This window comes from Aythya ferina (assembly GCF_964211825.1).
Source record: "Aythya ferina genome assembly, chromosome: 8".
Classification (NCBI taxonomy): Eukaryota; Metazoa; Chordata; class Aves; order Anseriformes; family Anatidae; genus Aythya; species Aythya ferina.
The window spans coordinates 3,715,670-3,733,336 of NC_140304.1; the positions used below are offsets into that span (position 1 = coordinate 3,715,670).

Below are 17,667 nucleotides of genomic sequence, written 5' to 3' on the forward strand. Positions count from 1 at the left end.
TCTGAATATTTAAACAACCAGGATCTGGATTTCAGTGCTCACAAGAGAAATACATGTCTCCTTCAATATAAGCTAGAAAAAGAAATGAATCCCTCAAAACTAAAGCTTAAATGCTGAGATAAGCTAAGATATTTTATATACCGGAGTTTAGAACATATAACTAATTAATGATAAATATTTATAAGCCAGGATGTTATTAACTTTTAAAGTATTTGCATATAGCATAAAAAAAAAGTGCTCTTGCACTTAGGCTGAGATCTTTGATTATGACATGTTTTTTAAAAAGTATAGGAAGATCCTCTGTGCTTTGGAAATGTAACTGAGGTATTGCTTTCAGCTTGAGATCTCCCTTTCACACTGAACATCTCACCCCAAGTGAACAAGTATTTCTTAATTCCTTTATCCACTACTCAATCCCTATTGCTGGTATACACAATGCAATACCTCTGGGTAGAAATTTGGTATGGTGAAGCAACAGAATCACGTAAATGTTGGTTTGAAAGGATTTCTCAAGATCAGTTAGTCCCAGCTCTGCTCTGAGCAGGACTAGTGTCAGCAACAGATGGGGTTGGCCATGGCTTTTCCTGCCTGAGCCCTGAAAATTCCAGAGATGGTGATTATACAGCCCTGCTGGACAACACACGCCTGTGTTGCACCACTTTCTTAGCGATTTTTTTTTTTTTCCTGATTCCCAACCTGAAATGTGCACCCTGCAATTTGTGGCCATTGCTCTTGCTGTAACATCTGGCACAACACCTTGCCTATTTTCTAGCTGCTTGTCTGACATCATTCGTACTAGCTCTCCAGCACTGTAGGATGCTCTTCTCTTTTTCTCGATGTCGATTTTCAGTCCCCATTTGTCTATACAGCCTCAGTGATATTTTCAAAGTATTTGGATATCACCTGTCTAGTCAACTAATAGTAGCAAGTACTAGACCAGGGGTTTCCTCTGTACAACAGAGAATGACACAAAATATAGCAGGAATGCAAAATAAACCCCAGATTAGTGACTCAATTCAACTATTTATTCATTCTTACCAGAACAGCTGGAGGGAATTGTTGACTTTTGGACCAAAACCAAAAGTCAAACGCTGAAATTTGTAGATTCCACTTCATAGTAATGGTGCTGTATGTTTAATATCACCTTTTAGGATTAGCCAAAAAAACGTAAAGCGTCTTTAAATGAGGCAAAAAGTGCACTACAAATACAAGTTAGACGCTGAAATGTGATTCAATTCAATGTGATTCAATTGATTTGCTATTTTTATAATTTTCTACTATGATTACTGCAGTAATAAACTATAGTAGAAAAGAGATGCTGTCATTTGTTTTTATACTCTCTTGTTCACCATGTTGTTTTCATGCTTACTATTAAATGTTTTGCACACTAGTGTTATCTGATGCAAGGAAAATCCACGCATTAGCGCTGTTTAGCCAAACGACGGAAATTCTATTACAATTTTTCATGATATCAAACTTTTACACAGTTGCAGATTATTTTGAAAGAACACAAACCTTGACTTTATTATCATTAATCAGCATTAGTAAATATAATTGACATTTTATACAGAACCAGCTTTAAGTAACTTATTGGCAGCGTTACAGATGCCTCTTAATATTACCCTCTGGCTAGCTATGCTGTTTAGGCGCCAGAGTGTCTGCACTAATGACTTGGAATTAAAATCAAATAAAAGCTGAGAACTGTAATTCAGTATAAGAGGAACAACCATTCTGAGTACTGATTCTTTATATATGTTACTCAGATAAATCTGGAATTTTTAGAATTTACAGGGAAAGTGTTTGAAAGTAGCTAACAAAACAGGTTAGGAAAAAACAAAATCAGTGTTCCCAGATTTCTACGCTCCCCTTAGGCACACCACAGGAATTGAAATGAAGAGAAAAAGTAGGCAGTGTAATTAACCTTTCTTTTACTTTTTTTTTTTTTTTTTTTTCCAAAAAAAAAGGGGGGGGCAAAAAAGCTGAACATTTTAAACATTAGAAATAGTAAAAATACACATGTGCATGTTTTTCCACCATTATTTTAATCTCAGTAATTTCTGTAGTTTCCTGAGGATTTGATGTGCTTAGGCATGAAGATGGATCTAATCCCTAAAAAATTTTCCTTTGAAGATGCGGATTATGTTATCAAAAAGATTTAAGAAAACCTGCTTCACTGTACAAACAGGAGAGCTTCTATATCTCTCAAAGTCTTGCAACCTTCCTTCTAGATACTGAGTGTTGTTTTTTTTCTAGAACATACCTGAGCCCTGTGTTCCCCACAGTACCTATATATTTGACTTTAGCTCTGGAGGTTTAAAAAAAAAAAAAAAAAAAAACAAAACACCACCAACAACAAAAACATTAAAAAATTGCCTAGCACTTTTGTTACGATAGGTCCTCCAGGGCCCCCACATATAAAAGACCCTCAAGGGCTACTGATAAATCTCCTAGCGCATATTATTTTACCTGGTTCATCCTCCCTCATTGCTTTGACAAAGTACACATTAAACTACTATAATTTATCTTAGCCAACTTTGAGGAAGAACATCCAGATTTGGCCTTCTAAAGATGACTTGTTTTATTCACTTATTTGTCTAAAGAGCTAGGTTCTTTTGTTAGCTCTCCTTTTTTAGTAAGACAGTTAAAAAACCACTAATATATGTAAGTGAGAGTAGTATATATTAAACATTCAAAAGAGTATCTATATTTTATGGGGAAGAGAGAAATACCATTACTATACAAACATGTATGTATATATAATGCAATATTCTTGCTCTATGGATCTGATGTCCTCCAAGGAGAGTCACAAATCCACACCATAGCCCTGAGTGCTCAGATTTTACATTTGGTTCTGTGATTTTACAATAGCTGAAAGATATGTAAAAACTCATGTAGCCAGACAGCTCCCTACTGACTACACATCTAAGCAGCTTCACATGCATATATTATTCCAACCAGTGAAAGCTAGAAATAACACATGCCAAAACAAACAAACAAAAAGACAAAACAAAACAGAAAAAAAGCATTCTTGAAATGAGCCTATTTCAGCTCCCATGTGAAATCTTCAGAGCTCTCCCTGGCCAAACTGCACCCCTTCTACTATACCATGCAGTAATCTCATGTGGAGTGTGGAGACAATCCAAACTACTGAGTTATGCTATGAAGGGTGCAAATTGCTTCATATACTTATAAAAATGACCTCTATAGCTGTTTGTTGTTAAATACACTTTTGAAAAAAAAAAAAAAAAAAAAAAAAGATAACAACCATTACCCTTATGCTAGTGTAGTCCTGGAGGGTTTATATAAGTTGCTTCTATCCCATCTTTAATCACAACTTTGGAAAATGAGCACTGACCATGAAAAGCATCCAGATTATTTTCATTAAGTAAATCTATACCATGGAATAGATGGACATCGTTTTGATCACGGAAAAGAATAATATAGTCCCATGCACTGGGCCTGACAGTACTGTTATGATAAAGCTTCAACTAAAATGTGTCCTCAGTTGCCTTGGAACAATTACAGCTCTGTAGTGTCTCCTTGCTAATAGTTTTAGAAAGTTAATAGTTTAGTTATCCAACCATACCTCCCATTCTGAAAAGGTTCATATTTAGCTGAGGAAGTGAGGATGAATGAAGAGCTCTCCAAGTAGATAAACTGAATAGTATATGTTGATTTTAGAGCATACAATCATGACTCCCAGTCTGCTTCTCCCTCCTCTCCAAAAAATGTAGCAAGATGGGAAATCAAGCACTCAGAAATCAGATTTAGCCAACCAAGTCCTTGAATATGCAAACTCAGTTCAATGTTCTTTTGTTTTACTCGCAAAGGGAAACAGACATTGGACTTGTAAAAATTTAATGACCAAACTCTAGAAAATCTCTCCTGGTACCTCATGCAAATGAAAATTTCTCAGTGACTTCCAAGTTCACATTTAGGCATGCTTCTGAAGCAAAACAAATTTCAAACTATGGCCAAAACATGCAAGCACATCTGAAAACTACAAACAGAAATCAGCATGGGAATTGTCTTTTGAGCATGTTTATTTTCTTTTCATGGGCAAAACAACACACTCTCTCCTAACTGAAATCAGTTCCTGTATGACAGAGACACCTGGAATGGACAATCACAAGCTAAACTGTATAAACCCATCAAATCTATAGTTTATACAATGCAGGCTTTTAAAAAAGACAAAGTTAACTGTAGGTGGCACTACCAGAATGTCTGCCCTATTCTCTGTGATTCCAGAATACAGCTAGGTTCAAATGCAAAATGTATTAAAATGAAATTTCTGTATATCTCATGTCCTTCAAAATCATTACTGAGATATGCAGTTTGCACCAGGTAGTGATACCTACAGGGCTCTCCAGTGAAACCAACAAATTCTGTCCAGGCACTTTCGGGAAATTATTTGCTTTCATATTGTTCCCTGTCAAATGCATAATGCATTTTTGTTCTCAGCAAAACTAAGCATTTTGTATATTCTCTTTTTTTTTTTTTTCATTTCTTTTTTTTTTTTTTCTTTCAGCATTAAATATTTAAACACATTCAAGCTAAAAATCTTAAGCTAGTAATCTGCTGCTTGTGTCTTCCCCTCAAGGTGTAACTAGAAACGTGCTAGTGCAGAATTGCTGAAGAGACATGAAAGAGATTGCTGTTACAGCCCTACCTGCCCACAGGCCAGGCCCATGCCTCTCTCCCCCATGCCATGAGGACAGGACAGATTTAACTCCAGCGCATCCGCACCAACAGCCTATGAAATATGCAAAACAAAACAAAAAAATAACTTAAAGTAATATATTTTTTACTGTATCATTCACTTCTCATGTTAAATAGATTTCTTCAGATGTTTGATTCTTCTTCTTAAGATTACACAAAAAGAGAGAGAAAGCTATTATTATGATAGCCTGAAAAACAAATGTGTTGGACATTACAGAGAAAATTTTCAGATGTTGATGTGGCTTCCTAAAAATGCAAATGAAATAAAAGTGAAAATAAATGTAAAAGACATAACAACGAGGAGTTGGATCTTTGTAATGCTAAAAAATGAAATGTAACCACTGGACCTTACTGGAGAAGTGAGGGCGAGGTGCAGGACTCAGTTGTATGCAGGGAGTGAGTGGCTGTGCTCTGCAAGGCTAGGACTCAGGAGTAAATTGCCCCTTTCAGCTTTCATATATTTTTTTTTGGTCTAGATTTTCTGGAGGTACCTGCACCGTGCCATAGGTTTTGTAATTAAATATTTTTGGTTTTGAAGTCAAATGAGAGTATTAAAAAAAGTCTGTACAAACATATTGGATGTACTGATTTCTCTTATCACCCTCTATTGGCTAAAATAAAGGGAAAAGTTGCTGTGGTGTACGCAGGCAGCACACAAACATGCTGTGCTGAATTGCGCCAGCCTGAGCTGAGGAGCTCCCCTTTACCTTTCGTGGGGCCATAGCCAGCTTTTTGTTTTGCATTTGCATGTCATTTTTGCTTCCTGAACTGGAGTAACTTGTGCAGTCTGTGTAGCAGTGGTTCAGCAGCTCTCAGAGGGAGTGTGGGAGAAGCCATCCGTCAGCTCAGGACCTTCCCCTTCCCGCCAGCCCTGCGGCTGCTGCAGGCCCCCATGACAGGCAGGCCTCCAGTGGGAGCTGGCCTTCATCCCGCGGTGAGGCCTCCGCGCCTGGGAGCCACCGCCACAGCCTGCTTCATAGGTCCCAGGCGGGCAGTGAAACACCCCTGATTCTGAGCAGGTAGTTACGGAGTGTCCAAACACCAGCTTTGCAGAAGAAAGTTGTATTACATACAGTGCACGCTATTACGGACACTTAAATAACTATATATATATATATATATATTTTTTTTTTTTTTTCTAAAGGGGCAGCATAAATACTAACACACATGAAAGTATCTGTCTTAAAACTGGACGGCAGAGGAGCAAATGGCACAATACAGCCATTCGTCTCAGTCAGCTTAAAAGCGGTAGGGCTCGTGTCAAGCATGGATTCCACAACAGATTTCATGGTCAATTAGGTAAATACAGGTATAAAATGGACTAGCGTTAAAGATCACCAAGCCAATTACTGATAATGTTTAATTTCACTTCCCTAAATCCCCAAAGTGATTTTTTTCCTCATAGGCTTAAAATACCCAAAGAAAATAGTGCAGTGTCTTCCCATATCACCATAAGAAGGTTTAAAATACTGAATAAAGAAGAAATGATGTCCAAACATAAATATTCAACCGTACAAAAACATAAATTCAAAACATCTCCACACTCATAAATATATACACATAGATATAAACATATAAGCACACACGCAAAAAATGTAATATTTATAAAACATTTAAATCTGGGCTACTGCAAACAATAATAAAGCGAATTTTTCCTTTACTGAAATGTGTTATAAACTTCCTTTATCAACCTGAAAATATGTGTTTCTATTTCCTCTATACAGTTGAATCTATGAGGAAAAAAATACTGTCTTAATTAAGTATTTCTTACACTATTCTATAAGTACACAGATATATGTTTTTAAATAGTTTTATTTTTATTTTTTTTTTCCTTCAAACTGAATTGAAATTTCAGGTGCATAGTCTGTTTGCATTTGTGTAAGATTCAATTTATATTATAGGAAGCCTGCCTACTGCTATTATATATACTGGCTTTCTCTGCCAGTTATTATTTTTGAAAGTCTGTATTAAAACTAGAATGGCATTAAATGAGCCTTTTATACTTTAAATATTCAAGAGTTTTATATTCAAAATTTCTTTTGGTGCTGTCAAACTAGTGTGCCTGTAGGCAAGGTAAGATCAAGTTAGGCTCTCAAAGGTAGAATTAAATTTTATCATGGCATCCGTCATAATATACAGTTTGCTTAAAATGCAAATAAAAAGTATATAGATTTAAAGACTGAAGACTTTCCGGGTACTGTTTAAAAATCCCAGGGACCGTTTTTATGGAACAGATTTTCTTTAAATTTACATTACCATCATTTTAATGAAAACACAGAATAAACAAATTATAATGGACATGCTTTAAATTCGCATTTTTCACTTTGAAACTATTTCTTTCAGAAATTTCCTGTTGCAGCTCTTGTTTTCAAGGACAATAAAAAGAAAAGATAGACGAACAAACACATTTAGGAAACCATTACCTCAGCCATTTTAGAAAGTTCAGTCCAGTCGTCCTTGCTATAGCTGCACATGATACTCGCAATCAGAATCTGGAAAGAATATATAGGCAATCATTTTCAGCAGCGTTACTGGATTTTGTAATTCTGTACTTGAGCATGATTCCAAACATTAGTACCTGCATGTTGAAACCACTAGCTGTATACACTAGCATGCATAATGAAATATAGATGTGTATTTCATTGGAGATGAGAAACGATATATGGAGTCTTGTTTCTTATGAATGTTTTGGAAATCATTAAGTCAAATCCATGTGGGAAGCTACATTCTCTTCTGCACACAAAACCCCATAAAGTGAGAACAAAGGCAGTCCTAGACACAAACCTACTGGTTTCTGTGGTTGGAATGATTAGGCTATTTACTATTTATACAAGGCCAGAAGTAATTGGGCCTTTTTAGAGTTGGGTAAGATGGGTAAGACATTACCATCTGAAGTGACAGCATAAGAACCCAATATTCTGACTTCAGAAAGCCAGAGCACACCAAAAGCAGCCCCTTAAGTCCCATGCTATGCAAGTCAAGGACAATGACAGGCAGCTAGAAATGTTTGGTGTAGAAGGATCTGGGAGGAGAATGAGGATGTAAGGAAAATCTGGAAGTATCAAGAGAACAGCAGGGAAATTTGAGAGTTTTTTCCCCCACATTTTGTGGTTCCAGTTCCCCAAGGACTGCTTCTGTGTATTGCTTTTCCTCCCCACTGCACTGAGCATCTTCCTGGTACAGCTTCTGTCTCTAACTGTGGCTTACTTCAACATCTTACATCAACATTTATTGAGTTTAAAGTTTTACCGTGGATCAGTCCGGGTTGAAAGGAACTGCCAGAGAGGAGAACAGAAAATTTTGGCCATGCTACACCTCTTGTGTATGAAAGTTTCACGTTATAAGTTTGATTCACTGGTAGCTTTTTAATTTTCCAGGCAGGTTTTACTATCTGCATTCATATCTGGGATGAGCTTATTCTTTCACTTCTAGTCAATATAATGACAACAACAAAAAAGTTCCCTTGAACTTTTCCATATGGCAAAATACTTAAAAGCATGGTTTATAAAAAATGGCCAACATACACGCATAGTAGAAATTGTAAAATCCCAATAAAGATGAGAGTTATAATGCCTTTAGAAGGGAAGAAAATACACTTTAAAAAGAAAGACATCTATGGAGAAAATTAGACGTGGTGAGGTCATGCTTTATTCACGTAAAAGGACAATACAACTTATAAATATCATTATTTTAATTATTTACATTCTGTTGTGGTGAATCTCTACCTATCAGTTTTACCACCTCCCTCCTACCTACCTGCAAACTACCAGCCCACCCATCTTTCTTGCTCATGTTTGCAAGATGGAGAAGGAAAACATTTCCTTTTGAGAAGGAAAGCATTTGCTGAAGTGTCTGCCTTGACCTCATGTGCCCATCTGTTGGCACCTTTGGCATAAACATAGGACCAAGTTTTCCATTAAATACACAAAATCATAACTTTGCTATGCTTTCAGTCTCACCCCCACCAGCAGAAGAAAAAATTGTCTCTTATGTACAATACTTTTGTCTACTGTGAACAGCTCTGTAGGTCAAATATTTATGAAACAGAATTTGCTCTGTTCTATTTAAATATTCAAGATAATCTGAGTACTCAGAAAATAAACATAAATCTCTTTTAAGATTCTAATATTTTTAAAACACAAAGCAGATTATTTCATTGTGAAAAAATCAGTGTAATTATGTATGAGAATTTTAAAGTAAGAAACTAGTAAATATATGCACTATCTGAAAGTTAGCTAGAAACTGTATCTTGTCAAATTCACACTTTTTATACACTAAATAAAGCAAAGAAAAAACAACAACCCTCAGACACTGAGACACTGACAACATGATAAAGATCTTCACAGTTGCAATCACAATCCAAAGTATATCAGAAATGTACACAATTCAGCTTTAAGATGAACCAAATTTTTTCAGGATGGAAAGTTGCAAGACAACAGGGGGGACTGACTGTGTTCACAAGTAGCTGAGTTAGGTTACGTCAAGTGTTATTAATGAAATTTGAAAATTCTGCTGGGAGTGTACAAAAGAGGAGGAACAAGATCTGTGTTTCAAAGAGCTGTTAATTGAGACAACATGTTTAATTAATATTGATTAGTGTTAGCATTCACATTTAAGATTAAGTACATACTTTTGACAGAAGCAGTGGTTTGCAATAACAAAAATAAATGAAAGTAAACATTTCTACTGTGAATGTTCATAAGTAAACCATGATCTCAGTGGGAATAATGAAAATTTAAATATGATAGGGATTTTATTCTTTTTTTTCCCCCAGTGTTCCCTTATAGCTTGAAATTAAACTTAATTCCTAGGTGGAGCACTCCACATTAACAAACTGTCCTTCCTCAAGTGACTATTCTTCCCCCAAATGCCTCCATAGTCTTTTCATTTGGAAACGGTACCAGAGACCAAAAATAAAAATCACATGTCGACATCAAGGGGTACTATATGTGATGTCTGAGGTTTGTACCTAGTCCTAAAATCATATGTGGGAATTCTAGAAGAAAAAACAGAATATTATCTGTTATTACTTAGAAAAACAATATAAAAAGACAAATAACAGTAAGAAGTGATAAATATTGGTGTTTTTATTTGTGTGTAATAAAGATAAACTGTATCACATTTCAGCTGCTTATTACTTTATTTTTTAAAGCATCTTTGGTGTCTAAAATGCCAGGTTTTAAAAAGCATCCTAACCTGACAAGCCATGTACCACATTAACACTCTCAGGGCTTCAGCAGCCCCAGAGAGCAGGCATCTCGTAGAAGTCCAGTGCATGACCCGACCCAGGAGATCCCCAAAGAGCATGCCCTTCCTCTTGCTGCCCACCACCCACAGTGGCAATGCTGCTCTGAGTTTATTTACTGCTGATGGGACCCCAAGTGCAAGGTGGAACCATGCCTGCCCGGCTTACAAAAGCCGACCGCTGATAGATCTCGCAATAAAGCTGCCGCTGAAGTGCAGTGAGTGGTAAATGAAGGCTGACTAAATTGCAGTTTTCTCATCGCTTGAATGAAGGCTGCCTGCAAAACTGTGCACGGCTGAAGCACAGAGGGATCCCTGGCCCATTCCTTATCACAGATCACAAGCATGTCTCGCCTCTGCTGTTCCCTCTTCTTCTTCACCCAAACTGCTGTTTTGCCATTGTGCAGACCCTGCTGCTTCGTCCAGCATAAGGAGAGCAGCGGCCTCCCCTGCTGTCACTGGGACATGGTGTGCACAGCCCGATGCTACAAGCGATAGGCAATTTCTCCACACGTCTGTAAAGGGACCAATATGTGCTCCTAACATCTGACCTTGCTCTCTGTAAGGGAATTTCTTGATCACTGATGGAAGAAGGTCTATTATAGAAAACTTTCTTTTGGCTGAGGGAGGGAAGACGGAGCCAGGGGGGTGCATAATGTACCATTTAGGACATGATTATGAGATGAACGTACCATATCTAAAGCACCTAGTAAAAAGCTACATTTCACACTATTCTGTAACTCATGCATTAGTAGTTGTTCTACTTAAAAGGACACTGGCAAGGTACTTTTCACAGTCCTTAAAACATTTTTACTCCCTGTTTATGATAATCCCCTGAAAGCTTAAACCAGAATCTATTACCGTTGCAAATGTTTCTCTTTCTTCCATAATCTCTATGTAGGTGTCTCATATTAATTCAATATCATCATCAGAAGTAAAAACAAATAAAAAGAAATAATAATGATGAGGTTCACCACTGTGTATGTTTCCAAATCATCTTTCTTCTCAGAATTTGCTGCAAGAGATTTCAAAAACTAAAGGAAGGACAGAAAAAATAACTAAGCCTACTTTGGGTCAGACAATCTTAAGAACATCTATTTAAAGCCCGATAGCAGAAGAACTCCAGGCAGACAATTACCATTTGTCCCGTACTGCTCTGCAGGGAATAAGGGAGCTTCAGGACACTCAGTCTGAAAAACTCTCAGGGGGTTGCATTTAATTGTGAACTCTGTCAAGTCCTGCAAATTTAAGAAAACACCATCCTCTATCTTCATGCCTGTAACAACCATATTCTTTTTATTCTTCTACTGTTGACCCTTAGCTCATACCTGTTCTTAAATCACTCTTCCAGGTCTGTGCATGATCTACCTGCACTTCAGGAAACTGTGCCACCACCAGCATTTCTGCTTTTTCTCCCTTCTCATTGATACACCAGAGGATTGAAGGTCCCGCACAAGTGTCCACATGTACTCTGTTTTGATACTGCTGTGGGCTTCAACCTGTGCCTTGTTCTGCCTTCTCAAACATTTGCAAAAATCCTCAGGATTTTGTTGTTGGTGTGTGCAGTCCTTGCAAAAACAGAAAGAGATTTTGAGCATCTTCACTAGGAGACAGTTCCTTTGAAAGCGGAAAAATATAAAAGAGTTTTCAAGAAGGCGGGATTGGTTTTGTAACAGCTACCTGTTTGGGAGGGAGAGATGTGGAACAGGATAAGTGCTGCACATAGAGGGAGCGCAGAGACTGGATATTGCACAAAGATTCAGATTTCAAATACCCACAGAATTATTCTTGATTGATCTAAACTTCAGAAGGTATTTGTGATTTGGTCAGATGGAAAGATCGCAATCTTCCTTTCAAGACATGTTTCTTATTCCCATGCACCCCAGAGTAGCCATGCTGCACGACCTGCTCAGTCTGAACAAACCTGAGCGTTCTTATCCAGAATTCCTCAGGAAGTATTTACTAGGAAGAAGCTCAGCACTGAAGATACAGTTTTCTAAAGCAATAGCAAAAAATAACATATTTAATTCATCACTCAATGGGGAAAAGATACCTACAGCTACACCAGCATGTGAGGACAGGAGTTGTTCTCAGTAGCTGAATTGCTATTTCTGAAGATTAAATTCCCCTTTGTGTGGATGAGGATATGTGCCCTCAGCTCTGACCCATGCCTTCTCTCACCCATGCACAGCAATAAATGGGCACATATGGAGCATTTCCTGAAGGTCCTGCACACCTGTAGGTACAAGAGCGTGTGTTCTGCTAGAGCCTTGGTGAAAAGTTAATAAAGAAGAGTTGACTGAGCACTGCTGAGCTACTTCGATGCCATGATAAAGAATCTTGTAAATATCTAACTGAAAATACATATGCCACACAGAGACTTCCCATAGTTTGCTCGTACACGAACAAAAAGAAGATACGGATTGTAGGTCAGATTCTGCCCTATCCCATAGCTCTTAGATGCTGCCTCAGTAGCAAAGTAAGAATAAATATAGTGCCCCAGACTTTTTGCGTTGGTACAGATTGCCCACCTCATTGAGACATGTATTGCTAGCCTGCTTCTGTAATGAGACTCTCACACAATGTCTGCTGTGCCACATTTTGCCAGCAGAGACATTTCTGGAGGCTTACTGTACTCCATGCCACTTGCAACAGTCCTCTGCTTTTCCAAGTGGCCACTCTCTGATGAAAAGAACGTTTTCAAACTCATCCAACTGGAGTTACCAATGTACAGAACATTTCTAATATGCACCTCACAAGAAAGAGGATGACTGCAGTAGATATCCTGTATTGTAGAAACATGTTTAAACATGCAGTCATGAAAAACAACGGGAACACAAAGACTTACTGTTGTAAAAATGACTCTCTAGAAACCAGTCTGATTTTGATGTGTGGTAGACCCCAACAGTATTCTCTTTTTTCTATACTTTCTTGTAATTTTTGATTTGTTGAAGAACTGAAATAAAAATAAGCTTCTTATTAAAAAAATACCTAGAACATCAAATCCCATGCAATAAGAAAGTTAACAATTGTAAACCCTGTCATGTCTCTGAGAAGCAGAGGAATTATCTTGTTATCAATTTAATAATGGAACATTGAAGTAAATGATGCCATCCACTGACACCAGTAACACTCTCTCTCCTGGGAAATTCATGTCTGTAGGAACTGTCAATCTAGATGGATATGGACATATTAAACATTGTACCTTCAGTCCATAAATCTATTCTTTCTATGCCGCCTTAATAAAAAGATTCTGCATGATGATAAAGACAAGCGATGCAGAATGTCTTGACGCTGCTGACCTGTAATTCTCCTTTTCGCTCTTTCTTTTGAGGGAGTGAAGAGTAAATAATTTAACAATTGCTAACCATCCACTGCTTTACTCCTTAACTTACAATTAAAATACATTAAAGATAATTTCAGTAAATGAAAATAAGACAAGTAGCAGATATTAATATGTTTATTATTTAGTTTTGTGTAGCAAACCTTCTGAATAAAGTCCTATTGTTAGCATATTGCTTTATACTGAGATTTCCAGTGTATTTTTCATACTGAAGTGGAAGTAAGATACAATAGATGTACACAAAAACTGGCCAAACATTATCAGCAGGCAAATATGTCTAGAGAAGATGATAATAGGAGTTTGAAAATATTATCATTGGCTCACCCCATCACATGTGCAAAATCATCACGAGCAGGAAACAACAGAGATTCTCTTCTCAGGCTAAATGGAGATGCTTATTTTCAAAGGCAGCTATTTTCTTATGACAACTGTACTTCTATGCTATCAATGAAATTCCACCTGTTTAGTGAGATCATTTGATTGATGTCAGTGAGGCACACTGGGCTATTGCTTCAAATTAAAGTATATAGTTGCTAGGATCTAACATCCTTAGACTAAAAAGCACGGGTTGTTAACAGGCTGACCCCCTGTAAAATAACAGAATGCTGTCGCTTTTCAGCAGCACAAAGATAAACAGATTGTTATTTAGGACTGGCAGCACCTGTAGGAAACCAAGGAACAGCTTGGGGTTGTAACTGCTCCTCTGCCATGTGAAACTTGGCTCTGCATCAGGCAGCACCAGAGCAGGAGTTGAGCTACCATGCTTTGGCCCTGCTAGTATACATAAATGTGTAGACAGAGATTGCCCACGTGGAAAGAGTGGCTAAATGAAAATATAACTTTTCATTAAAACATTTCAAGAGAGTCCTACCAACTTAGGATAAAATTGAAAGGAAAATAAATGCACAGAAAAACAAACAAAAAAGATCTTCTGATGTACCCTTGCTTCAAGGCACTCTTGGTTAAGACATGGTAATTCTTGAGGAGAGGAAAATAAAAAAGGGGGGACCCTGTAATGTAAGTTCCCTGTACATATATCTAATGTAAGAAAATATAGCACTTACAGAAAGCACCTTGAATATTTTAAGTTATTAGAAAAAGTATGCCCATTTCATGATAGACCATTGAAAACGTCAGTACTTCAAGTAAACCCTTCATATTCCATTGAAAATTATCCACGTGGATGAAAACTTCCCTGGAAATTCAACAGAATCATTGGGATTTTATTTGGGATAGGGAAGACAATATTCAACCTTTAGTTTCTTCAGTAGTGAGTGAAAATGAATACATGGCTGAATGGAAATTAGCATTACTGAAAGGAAAATTTGCAAGTTAACAAAGGCTGAATCCAAGAATGACAACAGATACCCATTTTCAGCCATACTCCTTGCAAACAATACCAGCAAGCCCTTGTGCACCTGCCAATATCCTGCTGTATTCCTGTACTTTCCACACTGTCTCAATATAAACAGAAAGCAGAGGAGGACAATACAATATTGGAAAAGCTAACAGGAAAAAGAATATATCTAATTCTATGATATTTCAGACACATGCTATGACCTGTAGCAAAAGCTTTACACCAGGGTGCTGACACATTATTGATTCTTATGAACACATATGGAAAACAATACTGGCAAGAGGCAACACAGATTTGTGGATTTTTTCCTCTACCTATAGACATTTTTCTCTCATCAAATTTTCTGCTGAGATATATACACAGTCTTTTTAAAAACAGCTCTTTGAGATCCTCACTAATCGTTACTGTTTATTCTCACAATAGCCCAGGCAACTCTCTGCACGGTGCCCCTCTGAGAGGGGAAGCCAACTGGAGACAAACATGTTCAAGGGCTGCAGGCTGCTCCCTTAGCAGGAATGAGAAGCTTTTGACTGAAAGGCACCCTAAGATCCCTCTTCCAGTTCCCTCCAGTCCCTGACTGCTTCCAGATACATGCAGATCTCATAAATTTCCTCTATTACTTAGCAGTGAAGCTGCCTAACTTATTAGAAAACAAATTCAGTAGAAAATAAAAAGAGACAAAATGTACACTGAATAACTTTGTTAGAGTTCCCTAACTCCTGCATTCAGTCAGCTAGCAATTCCCCAGGACATATCTGTCTCTTTCCATCCCCAAGAAGTCCATCCTCTCTCTTCCCTTCTTCCATCACCCCCAGGGCTTCCTTTAATTCACTTCCTTGGATTTGAAGGCTCAAGAAAACTAGCAGTCTCAGGGCAGGTAGAGGAGAAAAAACATAGCTCAGAGAGGAGGGAGAAAAAAACTCCCTTTTACACTCTAGAGCTCTGTGATCTACTTTACCGTGTGACATTGCTAGTGCCAAAGCAATGCTGGGGAGGAATAAGTGATTTTGTCAGCCTAGTTGCATCCTCCACAACTCACCCACTCTCTCTGCACCATTATTGTAGTGATATTCTGAAAAGCACTGATAATTTACCTGATTTTGCAGAAAGAGCTCTCGGGTTGTTCTGATAGCTGAGGGTACGGTCATTAAGAAGGTGTGCAGGAACAGGCTGTAGGGCTTGTCCCTTCCTCAGGAAATTATCTAAGGGCTTTGCGTGACAGCTGCATGAGGGAGACCTATCGGACTCTTACACTATTTTCTCCTGTCTGGTCTAGGTATCTGACTTCATAAGGAGGAGAACCTCACCAAGAGCTGCATGATTAATGGTTCGAGTTCACTTCGTGAAAGAAGACAATCTGCAAATATTCACAGGGTTGGTAACAAGGGATCTTTTCAGTGGCCAGAGTAGGACCAATGGGATCCATCCCCACCAGAACTTCACTGAGAATTACTTACAAGAAGTCTTTCTGTGTTATTTTCCTGTTGAAAAGCATGGCAGAAAGCTACAATGCACTTAGCAGCATAATGACAATAACTGTCCTATCTGCTGATATTCATTTTCCTTGTTGTACTTTCTCCTTCCTTCTCCAGAGGCTGGAATAATTCTGCTGAAGATCACTTAAATTTACACTTCTTGGGCATTGTTCCTGAATCACTATAATTTGAATCATATCATTCAGAGGAAACCATCCTCTGAATGGTTTCATAACCAGTTTGCTTTTGAGCAGAAGGCTGAAATAGCTCACCTCCTGGGGTCCCACCAGCCTGAATCCTGCGATCCTGAGACCTCCCTGTGCAGATATATGGGATCAGGTGTTCTTGCCTGAGTCTCCTCAGGGTCTCCTCACACCTTGCACTAAGCAGGGAGCCACCTGTTCATAGCAACTCTGACACCGAACCTGTCCAGCCTTTCCCTGGCAGAGGAACCTGCTGCAATCTTGTATTTGTTCAAACATGACTTCTATCTCTGTATTTTGCCCTCTGTTCTCTTGCACAGACTTCAATCCATCAGCTTTGCTCCCTCCCGAGAGCAGGTTCACTGCTGTCTGCATGGTTTCTGTCTGTGATCTTTCAGGGCCGGTTTATTTTGCTTCATTGTTACCTACCTCTAGATTTTGTTCTGTCTTCACTGTATACTAAAGCAACTGTTCGTTCTTGAGTTCTACTTCTGCCACTATCTGAGCCCATGCAGCTCTGCTTTTTAATAAGAATCACTTGTTACTGAGAAAGACCCACGGCTGAGCAGCAAAGCCACTTCCACAACTACAAAATGCCATCCATCTCTCTCACACAACACCCAAACATCAAATGCAACAAAGCGAAATACCAGGTGCACTCACACACTTCACTGATTACTCCCCAGACTACACCTCTCCAAATGAACAGCAGCAGCCCTTGTGAGCTGGGACAAGACCTCAGTTTCTCATTAGGTTCACATTAATGGGAGCCCTAGGATTATTTAATAATAAATCTGTAGCAATAGTAGTATTTCTGTGGTGGATTAACACTGATGGGCAGCAAAGCACTACCATGCCACTCTTGCTCTACCCTCCTCAAAAAGACAGGAGGAAAACACAATGAAAAGGGATCATAGATTGAGATAAGGACAGGGAGATCACTCACCCATTACTGTCACAGGCAAAGCAAACCAGCATAAGGGAGATTAATGTACTTTAGTGCCTACTAGTAACTGACTATAGCAGTGACAGACTAAAAGCAAACTAAAACCCCTTTCCCCCCCATCCACCCTTTCCAATCTCTCCCCCCAAGGCGGTGCAGGGGAACAGGACTGGGGGCTGCAGTCAGTACGTATCACTTCATCTCCGCCGCTCCTTCACGGTCCCTCTCCTTTCCTGCTCCCAGTGGGGTCCCTCCCATGGGATGCCGTCCTTCCCGAACTGAGCCTGCAGGGGCTGCCCACAGGCAGCAGCTCTTCAGGAACTGCTCCCATATGGGTCCATACCATGGCGTCCATCCATCAGGAGCACACTGTTCCAACATGG

At 38.6% G+C, this 17,667-nt stretch overlaps 1 protein-coding gene across 3 annotated transcripts in view; it reads right to left on the minus strand.

Moving 5' to 3' along the window:
* Positions 1–17,667, minus strand: part of DPYD (dihydropyrimidine dehydrogenase) — a 355,040-nt gene that overhangs the window by 101,766 nt on the left and 235,607 nt on the right. For all 3 annotated transcript variants that reach the window (XM_084526956.1, XM_084526955.1, XM_084526957.1), the window contains 2 exons: positions 7,143–7,211; positions 4,670–4,753 (listed from right to left, as the gene is read on the minus strand). In XM_084526956.1, coding sequence (XP_084383082.1) covers positions 4,670–4,753; positions 7,143–7,211 — 153 coding nt within the window. The remainder of the gene's footprint in view (positions 1–4,669; positions 4,754–7,142; positions 7,212–17,667) is intronic.